We start from the raw sequence: 13,991 nt of genomic DNA on the forward strand, positions 1-13,991 counted from the left end.
TAAAATAAAGTGTATATCATAGAAAACAGACAAAGGCCGCTATTTTTATATTATTCAGCAGCAGTCTGTACCTAGAACAAACAATGAGCCCTTCAGAGCCTGGTGTTTCCCCTGGATATTATCAACTTATGATGTTATGAAAATACAAAGAAGGCGTTGATGATGGTGCTGCAACGAAAAGCGTTATCTCTTCACCTGCACGTCAAACAGGCGGAAAATTGGAAATGTGAAAATTGCGTTCATGGCTGTCCCCTCCCTTCCATAATGTATGCGCGTAATTAGTGCATTTAAACAAAGCGCGGATGTCCTGCTGGCTGAAATGGCGACTGACATCTCTTTTTCCGCGGGGTTAATAACAGAGTGCGGATAAATGAATCAAATTGTGGCCCCCAAATTACAGAGCGACTCTAAATACACGTCTGTATTACGCGCGTCTGTTTGTGACCGTGCGGAGGGGGGGGGGGGCACATAACATTTTATATTGTTATTACGTTCATTATACAGCTGATTTGCGCGCAAATAAACAAGCTTCGGAAGTTTGTGGCACCAGAAAGAAAGAAAACATGTTAAGGATGGATTTAGTCTGACACCATCCGTGGAAGTGACACTTTGATAGATCTGCTATCATCACAGATGCGGAAAAGCTTTGGAGGAAATGTGCGATGTTAAGGGGTTGTACATAAAAAACGAGTTATTGTTTTCTTAAATAAAAAAGCACCAGGTGCTGCTAATCTCGGATGGAGCGCAAATACTACTGAGACGCCTTCAGCTTAACTAAGCTTTGGAGATCAATCAAGCTACAATTCCAGCTACAATGTTTCTTTGAAATAGAAGAAACGAAAAAAAAAAAGATAAAGAACAACTTGTGCAATTCTCTGGAGATATATTTCATTGTTATTGTTCGCTTTTGCTGCGAACCTCGGGGCTGATACATAACGGAGAGAACAGAGGAGGAGGGAGAGAGAAGACAGGAGAGGAGAGAGTGTAAATTGCAGCTTGCTGAAGTTTTTGGATTGAATTCTGAAAATGATCCTTTTAACAGTGATGGGCTCTGAAGCGAGGATGGGGGTCATGCCATTCACAGCGGGTTAAATAGACTTTCATTTAAAATTACATTCTCGGTCCATCTCTCCCTCTCCACAGCGGAGTCCCTGCGCGCTATCTCCACGGCTGCGCTGTCTTATCACCGCCGCCCGCCACCCTCACCCCCAATCCGCAGCAGGAATCAGGCAGATGGAAGGAGAGCAGAAACATAGATAGATAGATAGATAGATAGATAGATAGATAGATAGATAGATAGATAGATAGATAGATAGATAGATAGATAGATAGATAGATAGATAGATAGATAGATAGATAGATAGATAGATAGATAGATAGATAGATAGATAGATAGATAGATAGATAGATAGATAGATAGATAGATAGATAGATAGATAGATAGATAGATAGATAGATAGATAGATAGATAGATAGATAGATAGATAGATAGATAGATAGATAGATAGATAGATAGATAGATAGATAGATAGATAGATAGATAGATAGATAGATAGATAGATAGATAGATAGATAGATAGATAGATAGATATGATCTAGTTATTGATGTTTCTATTTCTGTGACCACCATGGCTTTTGAAGGTGTTTTTTCTGAGGTTGAACATAAACTCCGTGCCAGAATTTATTGCTATTGGCAAAAGGATTCAAAGAAGCAGCAGCTACATGCACCATTTTGAATTAAACTGATTTATTTTTACCTAAACCCAGGCCAATATGTCATGTTTCTGCAAGAAATCGCTCAGGTGTCTTATACGAAGGGTTATATATCCATTAGCGCTTTGACATTCACAGTATACCTGCGGCCCATTAAGTATATAATACTGGCTGTGTTGCTTTTCTGCAGTTATGTATGAGAAAAATGTGCTATCAGGCCATCAGTTCTGTGAGGTTTGGGGGGTTCACGTACCATTCACTCTTTTTAGAAAACATGCATTCTTTTGCTAATTTATTCTGGTCTATATATTACTTAAAAATTAATTTTTTTAAAAATCATACACTGTAAAAACTCAAATGTTAAAGATTTGTATGTTTTAAGTTGATTATGCAAAATACAATAACATTAAAAACAGCTTAAATGAAAAGTGTCATGTTTACAAATAAGCTGTGAAGGAATTAATTAATTAATTAAACATTCCATAGTTTGCAATTTCTGTGCTACTTATTGGGTTTTGATGTGAGCTCAGTTTTCCACTAGCTTTTCCATTTTGGCTTCATCTTCAATATATATCGACATGGAGGAGTGTGTTACACTGGGGCAACTCCAGAATGTTTGGAGAAAGGGGGTGACCTGATCATGATGATAAATCTTAGGGTACACATCAAACCTGGAAGTTACAAGAGAACGATCAGAGTTTTATCATGCTTTTATTAAAGAAGTAAATGAATAAATAAAAGAAAATTAATAAAGGAAAATCATTGGTGGCACCAGGTTTTGTATGTTTCGATTTAAATAATTTTAGGACCTGTTAAACATGATAAAACCCTAGAACTGACACAGGATTCACAATAGTAAATAAATAAAATCCAATTGGATGGAATTCCACACAATAATTTATGCATTTGAAAATTAAACCTATAGGGATTTTTTTAATGTTTAGAAATGTTTTTAAACACCTCTATGTCTTCAGCAACATTGCTGTAGTTCACTTTAGCCTCTTTTTGTATAGAGTTTATGATGCAATTATTGCAGCTCTAATTTTCTGCAGTTTTACAGTGCACTTTTGTTCACATTCCTATTTGTATAAATTAAAAGTAAACCAAAATATAATTTTTTTTAATAATATGATATTTAACTTCAAGGCATTTCAAAAAGAGTCCATTTAAGACTCTCATTTGAAACACCTACAAACATCTCGGAATAAGCTTCCAAAGCACTGAACAGGCCCCTAAAACAGGCCAGATATTTTGGGTCATCATAATAAATGAAAGCTCAGTTGTCCTCTACACCCTAAATAATAGCGTTGAAACAGCTCAAGCATGATTAATGTTTTTTGTTTACATCTGTTATGAACCCTTACATCCAAGAAGCATTACTGATTAAGTCATTTATACCTTTTTTGGCTACAGTGTAGAACTTCAGCAACGACGTTTGCTTTTATCCATCCATGTCGGGAAGGATTTGGTAAATAAATGAATATTTTCTTGATCAAACTGAAATCCCACTGACTGTATAAACCCTCAAAAATGCTCTCTCCCTTCTGCAGGTTTAGCTGCTGAGTTCATTCCGCGGAGGAAAACCGCGGACTCCATGACGGGTTTTGTCGCCTTTCTCTCAAATTAACTTTAATCGTAAAATATATAAAGCAGCTCCGCGCTGTCTCTCTCCACGCGGACACACACACACACGAGCCAATCAGGCGCGCGGTTACAGCCACCACGCATGTTGAAGGAGCGCGCGGTGCAGGAGCAGAGTGCAGCGCGAGACGGCCGAACCGCCGCCTGTCATTAGCTGAGAGAGTGACAGATCAGCGACAGAGAAGAGAGGAGTAAAGGACACACGCACACACACTCACAGAGCGAGAGGACAGGGGAAGAGGGAGCAGAGGAACCCCGAGAGAAGTGGGAGACTGACAGAAGCCAGGCGTCAACATGAGCGCTCAGTTTGAGGAAGATATTCTCGACCGGGGCGAGAGGAAGAGCAGTAAATCCCCGACGTTGCTCTCTTCTTACTGCATAGACAGCATTCTGGGCCGCCGCAGTCCCTGTAAGGTCAGGCTGATAGGGGCGCAAAGTGTGACTGGTCTGCCCGGCAGAGGGGAGTTTGACAAGGCGGCTGACGGTAAGCTGAATCTGAACTAAATAAAGATAGCTCACACTCGGAGAGTTGGGGTGGAATAGGGGACATGTGTAAACTGTAAGCCTTTATGTCTGCTGAAGTTGTTAATTGTAGCAGGTAAGTCCGCATGTCTAATTATTTAATTTAGGCTGTTACCAACAAACTTAATGAATTGTTTACTGTCATGCATAATTGTTCGATTTTATGTCCCTGAAATGGCATTAAAAATGTTTACTTCTATACAGTTTTTTGAACAAATTTTCTTATTCTTCCCGCACTCTAATTTTCTCAGGGCCGACAAAAGAGCCCCTTTCTCTCGGCGCTGACATGCACCTGCCTCCCAAGCTCCGTCGGCTGTATGGACCCGGGGGGAAATACCTCCACGACCACGCAGAGAAGCTGGACAGAGAGAGACTCCTCTTGGAGCAGGCCAGCGAGAGCCTCAAAATCAGCCAGGCGCCGCAGGTGAGCATCAGCCGCAGCAAGTCCTACCGGGAGAACGCCTCCCTGCACCGGGGAGAGGGCGAGCGGAGCCCAGGGGAGGCCTCGGAGGACGGCGCCCTCGGACTGGTGGAGCTCGGCCCCCTGAAGTTTGAGGAGGACGGCGGAAAGGAGGAGGAGGGGATCTGCGCGGACGCGGTCGCGCTGTCTCCGAAGGACGAGGAGAGGGAGGAGGGCTTGAATACCGGAGACGGGGACGTGAGGGACGGGGAGGACAGCGTGTGTCTGTCGGCGGGCAGCGACTCGGAGGAGGGGATGCTGAAAAGAAAGCAGAGAAGATACAGGACTACATTCACCAGCTACCAGCTGGAGGAGCTGGAGAGGGCTTTCCAGAAGACGCATTACCCCGACGTGTTCACAAGGCTAGTAAAATAAAAACACTCACACACACACATATATATATATACATATATATATATATATATATATATATATATATATACACACAAACAAATGTTGAATTTAAAAAAGACAAATTGTTCAACAGATGTATAAGAAAATTACATTTGTCTTGCTCCACGATATAAGTTACAAAGGAGTAATACTACTATTAATAATAAAAACATTGCAATTTAACGTATTATTGTTATTATTATTTTTTTATTATTAACAATGTTTTAAACTGTTTTCTGTGACGCAGAAAGCCAACAAACATCCTTGGAATGCAGTTTATTATTTTTGTAAACTACAGCTGTTAATTTTTTTCCCAAAAAATCAACACTTTCCAGCACGTCATTTTTCCAAAATCCATCCTGCTAATTCCACGCATCTGTGCGTATATAACAGGTCATAAAAATGCCCAAGTAAACAGGTTCCTTGCATATGTAGGCCTGTCAGTGCTTCTCGTTGGGGACATTTGAGTAAAACCCGAACCTCCAAGAGGTGTTACTCTCAGTGGGAGGAATTGCATCAGACTAAAGCCTAATGCAGCAAGATAAGAACCGATACAGGCTTACAGACACATTCGGGCACATGCCTGAAATAAGGAAAAGGTGAGCAACATTGCAGTTCTATTTATTTTTTTGTTTTGTTTTGTTTATTTATTATTTGCATGTATGAATTAAATATTTGGGTGAAAAACGAAAAAAAAATTGTTTTTATTAGATTTGATTGCTATAAAGGCTTTTCTGATATCTATATTTCCACATTTCCTCTATCGGTGCAGGATTATTCATATTTTCCAGTCGATTTACTTTAAGGAGACTCGGTCTAATTGGGACTGCGGGCCCCCATCTCGCTGCTATCTGGAGGGAGCGCCAATTGCTTTGTGTCAGGCTAGTTTAGATGTCATTATTCCAACCATTATGTTGTTACAGTGACAGGCCTTGGCTACGGAAAATCTAACAATCACTAGGCCTGTTTCTACCCACGCGTGACAGGGGAAAATAGAATATGGCGATGGCGTCTTTCTGCACACAAAAAAAGAAAAAGTAATCCAACCTATTTTGGTCGTCTATTGTTGACAGTTAACAACAGCAGGGGGCAAAACAGCAATTCCATGTGCTTCCAAACGATGGCCTGTAACCTTGATTCTTTTCTTTTTCACTCATTCTTCCTATTCTGTTTTTTTTTTTATTCTTTGCAGAGAGGAACTCGCAATGCGCCTGGATCTCACCGAGGCCCGCGTACAGGTGAGTGGTTTCTCCTTCCATAAAGTGAATCATGTTTTAATGCAAATCGAAATGAGGTGGTGGTGGTGGGGGGGGGTGGACAGCAACCTCTAATGCTTTATCAGTCTTCTGTGAAACGTCCCCTGGATAATAACCTGCTGATATGCGTCACTGATTGAGGATCAACGATTATGGTCCAATTTGAGGCAATAATTTATTACTGTAAAATGTGTTAAATGGCCTCCAGTCGCTGTGCGGGGAAGGTCCTTCCTGTTATTGAATGTTATTACACGCGAACTGGGGAGCGTTTTAGTGGCAATTAAGCCGACGCCGGCGATTCATAAAAGGCTCACTTAGTGCAGGAGCAAACAGTGTCTGTATTCCCGGGATGAGTTGGTGTTTGAATTCCCATCAGAGGGGGCAGATAGAGGGGGGGGGGCGAGGCCGGGATGTGTGTATGTGAGTGAGGGAGAAAAAGAGGGGAGGGATAATGCTATTTGATTTCCCATTATGTGATTGCAATAGACCTGCATTGATCCGATGCTTTGCACTTGGGAGCGAACGAGAGACCATTAAAGGTGTTTGCACCCCCCTCCCCTGCCGCCCCCGCCTTCCATGGCTTGGCTCTGAAAGCGTGTCTTGCATGTCGAAAGGCCGGACTCATAACCACAGAGACAATTCAAACACGATGGGAGCTCCGAGAGGTTATGGCCGACGGTAAAACAACAGATGTCTCTTTAAGGGTGGGGGCCTGTAGGTGAACAAATCACTTAACGGGCGCCATCAGGAGGTGATAAAAACTCATAAATTCCCAAAGGGGCTGTGTAATGCTAAATAGACCCCAGGGAATAATGCATGTACGTCCCTGTTACGTTCCACATGTTGACATTTTGCTCATTGTGAGAGGTTCCTCTGCGGCTTCTGCAGAGCAAACTGTGCAGCCGCGGATGCGTGGGAAAGTTAAATACTCTCCTGCATGGAAGTTCTGCGGCTCTTAAGAATTTAATTTAAAGCGCATTAATTGTTATTGGAGCCAGTTCAGCGGTAATTTTCTGGATCTTTTGTTAACAACGCTCTTAATTATCTCCCCCCTCCTCACCGAAGCCCGTCTAAAAGGGAGGGAGTTTAATTAGACAGAAAGTAGATTTAAGGAGCCGTGAGCGGCAGGGTTTACCGTGCATGTAATTACTGTTGACTTTCTGCCTGTTGGCCATGCACCTGAACTAGACAGCACTGACAGTGCGCCAAATAGACTAATTGTGTTCAGAACCGTAAAAATGAATGACTCATTCTTGTAAGGATTCGCAACTGTGGAAAATCATCTTCATTTCCGTCCTTAGGTCTGGTTTCAGAACCGCAGGGCCAAGTGGAGGAAGCGTGAGAAGGCAGGGGTGCAGGCCCACCCATCAGGCCTGCCCTTCCCAGGCCCGCTTACTGCAGGCCATCCTCTCAGCCACTACCTAGAAGGTGGACCATTCCCTCCTCACCCTCATCCAGCCTTGGAATCTGCTTGGACAGCTGCTGCAGCTGCAGCCGCGGCCTTCCCAGGCCTGGCTCCACCGCACAACAGCTCTGCTCCACCCTTGGCTACCCCACTGGGACTAGGCACCTTCCTGGGCACTGCTGCCATGTTCCGCCACCCTGCCTTTATCGGACCCACTTTTGGCAGGTGAGTTGCTGTTATAGAGACGGGCATTATGGACCCTAGCATTTCATGTCAGTTTGAGACGTTTATTGTGATGACATAAAGGTAACAATACAAAGTAAAACTTCATCTGATAAAGTGCATGCACTCATAGCCCATAATAAAGCTTGTCCAAGAGTAAAAATACTTTTTCATTGCAGCAGTCACATTCAACTATGTAAATGTGTTTGTAAAACATACACAATAATTGCATCCAGTCCTACTTTAAAACATAAATGTAGCAATTACTGAAGCAAGTAACAATATCAACCGGTTTTGCTAAATGGCACCCCTGGGTGAGCCCATCCCCATCAGAAAGACAGAAAAAAAAAAAACTAACAATGTCATTTCTTTTAGTTTGTTTTGTTTTGATAAATAGAATTATTTTTCATAAATCCTAAACTGTTTTTAATCCATCCTTAAAGCATTGCATCCACGAATAATTCAGTTCAGATATGACCAGTTTTTAAATTTTGTTTTTTACACTCGACTAAATCTAAAGTGCGTTTAAAATGCTCCTTTTTTTACAAAGAGAAAAAAGGTTTTAAGAATTTTAAATTGTATTTAAAGAATTTCATTTTGGTGTTGAACAACCCAGTTCTGGTTTGTTTAGTCTTAGTGTTTTGGATTTTAAACTAGAGATGACCAAATGTAGACTAGATAACCTAAAAACAGTGCAACAGTCCTCTGATTTCGCTCCAAACTAGAAGCTGAGAATCAGATATTACCTGAGCCACCTGCAGTTTATGCTAATGTTTTGTACTTTGCATAAAACTGGGCACAATACAGGGAGTCATGATTCAAGACACAGAAATCTCATTAGACATATGACTTTTTTCCGCTTTAGTGCTCATGGTACCCTCGTATGCTGTGTTGCCCTGGTTAGTGAGCCATATTACACGAATCAGCCACTGATCCCAACCACGCTATTTGTTTCTGGTGTTTGCAAATATTCTCAAGTAGTGTTTCTTTTCATTATCATAGAATGAGTAATTCTTGTGATTTTTTTTGAGCAATAACAATAAAAGATGCAGTAATTGCTAAACCAGTTGGTCTGATACACAGCCCTCCTGCAGACCTAATATGTGCTCTTTCTCTCCTATATACGTCTCAAACTGCCCATCTCTTCAGCAGGCCAACCTCTCATAAAATACGAGCCTCACATTCATACCTGTATTTTGAAGTAAATCACAACCATTGTGCAGAAAAGACCCCAGCAGCAACTCAGCTTAAAATAAACTCCCAACGCACAGTGCAAGTCTAAAGGCAGGTGGCCTTTAGTCACACTCTGTCTATGTTTACCTCAGTGTCTGATTATAAATGTGTTACACTGCTAGTTATTCACAGTTTGGTCTAATCAACCTGTTAAATGTGTTAATAAATTAACCAAATGTGTGAGCCTGCAAATCAAGCTGTGAGGAGGGGCTGATACCCCCAGGCCCCTGTGACACCATTAGCTTTACCAATATAGAACACTGACCTCTGCATTACTCTGCGTTTTATTGTTTCAGTAAACAAAGAAAGGTTAGAATTAAATCTGACACCCATACAAGGGATGAGAAAACTTTATTCTGCACATGAATACATCAACCATGGTGGAATTTTAAAAAATCCAAATCCACAGTAGCGGATAAAGTATATTATCCACAGTAGTGGATATATTATATATAATAATTATATTATTATTAGATATTTAATATATTTAAAACGTAAACATTGGATAGAAAAAAAAAAATTTTATGCACAAATATGTAGGTCATATCTAAATTCTGACAAATTGACGCAAGCATCAACATTTCTTCTGAAAGTTAATAAGAGAGTTCCTCTTCTGCTACTGTCACACATCACTCTAATTTGAGGAACAAACACCTTTATCTTAAAAATAACCACCCTGCTGTGCTATCTCACAATGCATAAATCAACTTAAACATGTTTATTTTAACTTAGATAGTTGAACTCTGGTCTTCCTTCAGGCTGTTCTCCAGTATGGGTCCCCTGACAAGTGCTTCCACCGCTGCAGCCCTCCTCCGTCAGCCCGCACCCCCAGTGGAGAACCCCTCCCACGCAGGTTCTGTCCTCCCTGACCCTTCCTCTTCTTCTTCCACCTCATCCTCTTCGGTGGCAGCAGCAGATCGCAGGGCCTCCAGTATTGCAGCGCTGCGTCTCAAGGCCAAGGAACACTCGGCTCAGCTCACCCAACTTAACATCCTGCCAGCCGGAGCCACGGGGAAGGAGGTGTGCTGAGCACTCAACAGCAGCTCTAGCCCATCCTGTCCTGGGCTTGCGCCCCATTCCATGACACCCTGACCCCTTCAGACAAAAACAAACAAGAAAAGCAAAACATTCATACCTCTGGAGGCTGTCGTCCTGATGATGAACCCCCTGTTAGACCTTCCCTGTTACCTCACGTTTCCCCAACAAAATAGCACGACCAAATGCAGAAGAGCACTGGATGAAAAAGTGTGTTTGTGTGTCTCTGATAAGCTTTGTATCATTCTTTAATGTAGTTTCCAAAAACACATAATGTTAAATTCAATATCATCAGAGGGTTCAGTGAAATAATAAGAATATTTTGAAAAACATCCAAAGATGAAATACATTTATATATCTATCTATTTCAAATACTTATTGATACTTCGACAGTCACTCAAAAGTGTATTGGGGATTGTTTACAGTGCATACATATACAAATATGCTTAATAAAATAAGCATACAAGTCACTAGAGGTGGAATGCAACAAATAAATGAGCTTTTAATTAAAAACTGGTTATAATATTACAAACATGAGGTACAGTTATCTGAAACAGCCTTTGGTCATTTACATTTAAAACCCGGCACTTTTCTTTGTTGGTTTGGTTTTCTTTTCTGAAGTCGAGGCGTATACACTCACCCAAAATAGAGCTGAAGAACGGCAGAGGAACCCAGACTTTTATAGAAAAGAGTTCCTCGGATGTGGACAACACGAGTGCTCAACATTAACACTGCTTAATCTGTATGCATTATTATGTGGGCTGAGCCAGTCTGCATGTCTAACAAAGGCGAGTTGAAGGAGGTACCCCCCATTCCCCCACCCTTACCCACCCACGCACCCTGAACCAAAGGAAAACTTGTCCATAGACCTTCCATAGCCTTCTCTGCAAGCCTGACTTCTCTCCACTGCTCGCTTGTCCATCTGTCACACTCAGCCGTGCCACTGCGAACGTATATCTAATTAAAGTTTACATTTGAGATCATTTCCATATTTGGTTAAATTAGATTTTCACAGCAGTGGCATTTCAGCTGACTCGGACTCCAGGACATACGAGCAATGAGACCTGACTGTGTGAGAGAAAACTGTAAATATTGTGTAAAAAAAGACAAAAAGCGTGAAAAGTAAGAGAAAAAGGATCGTTTTCAAAACAAGGTCGTGTATATTTTAAGAGACCCTGTTTTGATAAATTTGCACTCGGTGTAGTGTTTAATGAATGTCGCCCTGTGTAGATTTCCACCTGTGTTTATGAATTATTAGGTTTTTAGATAATTATTTATGTCAAAACTTTTCCCAGAGGAAATGAGTGAAAGATATTTGTTTTTCATATTAAGTGATTGTACCTTTCTTGGATTAATTACATTAATTTGAATAAATGACATTAGTAAAATGAGTTATTTTTATTATTTAAACATCCCTCAATAATTAGAGGCCCACACGAGGAAAAATAAACAAATTCTAGAACTATTAATAAAAGGTGCAAAGAAAAAGATCCGCTTCCCGTCTTACCTTGCAGTGACAGGTGCTCAAAAGACGAATATTTTCCCAAATGTCAAAATGTATTAGTAGATGTTTAATCCTCCACAGTTCGGTTGACAAAATACTAACCATATATTCATGAGCTTAATCCCTACATAAGAAAGGCACGACAAAGGCGAGGGGTTTTCAATTAAAGCGCCCACTTTATCTCTGGGGGGGCTTTCACAAAACTTGCTTTAAAACCCTTTAAAGGCGCTAAATTGGTGTTAACATCTGTAATGCCATGTCGATGGAAGAGTCCCTTTTGTCATTAATGAAGTAACAAACCACTTCATCAATCGGCTTTCACACACACAACCTGGGAGAGTTAATTCCCCCCAAATCCCCACTCTGATGCATGACTATTACAGCAATCAATGGTTATTCTGCTCAGTTTGACCCAACCATGGTACCCGACTAAATCGCGTGAAATTACCCCATGGATTAATGTAGTCCCCCTTTCTTTTATTAAGAAATATATTGTCTGCATCTGGGAAAGCCTCCTCTATAATTCTTCCAGCCCTCCAGTTTTTTTTAAACACCTGTTAATCACTGACATTTACTTCAGAAAAAAAAGCAGGACTTATATCTCATAAGGGACTGAAGAACAGATTTAGAGCAGGCGTGCCTCTACAAAGATTTAGAAAGTGGCCTTGCCAGCTGTGCTGCACCAAACCAAAAAAAAGGTATGAATATAAATAAATGTTTGCAGCTAGTTCAAGCGTATTCCCACCTGTTTTGAATTCATGTTCATAAGAAAATTATAACTTACAGACGGTGGCAACACGGGAGGAGTGGGATGCAGCACATCTGTAGAGGTTCCCACTTTGGTGGCGCCACTGATTTAGACCCAAAGAGATGAACCAGGCTCACACAACTAAAACTGCTTCACTTTGAGCAGCCATTTTTTTGTTTCTCTGAAGACTAGAACATGTAAAAGACTGTTTGGCAGGGGACAGGTGTTTAGGTGTTGGTCATTTGGTACCCAGGCAAATCACATGACCCCCACCACCCTGACTTTGGGGGCAAGGAGATAAACCAATCTGGCCCAGGATGTATATTTGTTTAGGTCAGACCTTCCAGTTTGGTTTTTTTTTATTTGTGATGGAGGTTGGTACTGGTACCAATTTTGTAGAGGTGGCCACTGATCCCCCACACCCATCCTCCACCAGCGCCACCAGGACCCTGCTTGCTTGGTGGTGCAAAGACTACAGGTGCACTATTCTGACTTTTTCCTTGAGGTCTGACCTGCCAATTCTGATTTGGACCAGTGCAGTAGTTTTATTCTAAGGACTTTAACACAAAAATAGAAAATTGTGATGCAAGTTCTTTTGTAGAGGTAGTAGTTTTGAATTCAATAGAAAATAAAGGAGTTCCCTGATTACCCCTAATTTTAACCAAGGCCCAAGTCCCCACCCTTCTTTTTTTTAAGTTAGAAAAGTGCATCAGTTGGTTGATGCGTTCAGAGACTGAAAATTAGTGGGAGATCTTAGTTTTGATGCATCTAATGACTGGTGAAAAAAACCCAGATTTTTAAATACTTTATCTGCTGGGATAATTGGCCTATTCTGACATATGGCTGAATGATTGGTGCATCCCTACCATCGCTGTGTATCCCAGCTGCTTCAGTGAAAAAAGCAGAAGAAAAAAACTATTTTGTCCTGTATGTCCAAACCAGCAGACACTGTGTGAGAGCTTCATGTTTTTTAAAACCGCCTTTTGCTGAAACTCAGTGGAGCGTGTGTGCTTTCTCTTCCTCCATGATGAGATTGTCCGGGGGAACTTGTAATCTTATTGTGAATATAACTAATGAATGGCAAACCAATTTGTCCCTAATATCTGTGGGGGGAATGCCAGGAGGAAGATGACCCGCTGGGAGCGAGGCTTAAACTTTCTTTGGAGCGCAAAAAGGCGAGAAAATTGAAATGCTGTCGAAGGTTATAGAGTGGATTTATAAAGTCACACTTGTTGGATGTGTTCCTTTTCATTCAACATTGGCCTTGTGTTTGGGATTAAGGCCAGGAGGCTCCTTGTTGCATGAATGATCATAGTAATGAATGTTGATGTTTAAAAAACGAGGGGGAGAAGGTCCAATCAGAAGCAAGTTGTTGCGGGATAAAAATCACGATATGGTTTCTCGCAGGTAAATCCAGGTGAGCGAAAATTTCCACCCATTTTCATCACTGCCTTCCCCCCGCCTTCACGCTTGTTTTTTTTTTTTCCTCCCCCGGACTTGATTTGGCCCTGATTTGGATTCTTCCGGACCTCGCTGCTCCCACCACGTCCCTACCAAGGAGAATAGACCAAATCACTCCAAAGCCTCCGCCGGATAAAGTCCTCACTCAGCCCCAGTGAGAGGAGAGGAACTCTAAAAGGCGCTTTGATGAACGACTCCCCCTCTTTTCCTCCCTCAGGCGGAGAACCAGGCCCCGATGAAAGCCCTAAATAGCTGGGGCCACGGCTCCGCGCTCCCCTCTCGGTTCGCCCCTTAATTCCCCGTCTCTCTTGCTCTCATCCAATTAGCTCAGTGTATTAAGCGGTTTATCGTCTCATAACCGCCCTTTCAGCTCCAACAAGGGAGACACTTTGCAATAG

At 41.6% G+C, this 13,991-nt stretch overlaps 1 protein-coding gene across 1 annotated transcript; it reads left to right on the forward strand.

The window, feature by feature from the left end:
• Positions 1-3,376: 3,376 nt before the first annotated feature.
• arxa (aristaless related homeobox a) lies at positions 3,377-11,271 on the forward strand. Its single transcript, XM_047349327.1, has 5 exons — positions 3,377-3,838; positions 4,128-4,698; positions 5,922-5,967; positions 7,287-7,615; positions 9,604-11,271. Exons 1-5 carry the CDS (start codon positions 3,649-3,651, stop codon positions 9,872-9,874), a joined length of 1,407 nt encoding a protein of 468 aa, XP_047205283.1. The 5' UTR covers positions 3,377-3,648; the 3' UTR covers positions 9,875-11,271.
• The last annotated feature ends 2,720 nt before the right edge of the window (positions 11,272-13,991 follow it).

Source organism: Girardinichthys multiradiatus, chromosome 21 (genome assembly GCF_021462225.1).
Source record: "Girardinichthys multiradiatus isolate DD_20200921_A chromosome 21, DD_fGirMul_XY1, whole genome shotgun sequence".
In the NCBI taxonomy this organism is placed as follows: domain Eukaryota; kingdom Metazoa; phylum Chordata; class Actinopteri; order Cyprinodontiformes; family Goodeidae; genus Girardinichthys; species Girardinichthys multiradiatus.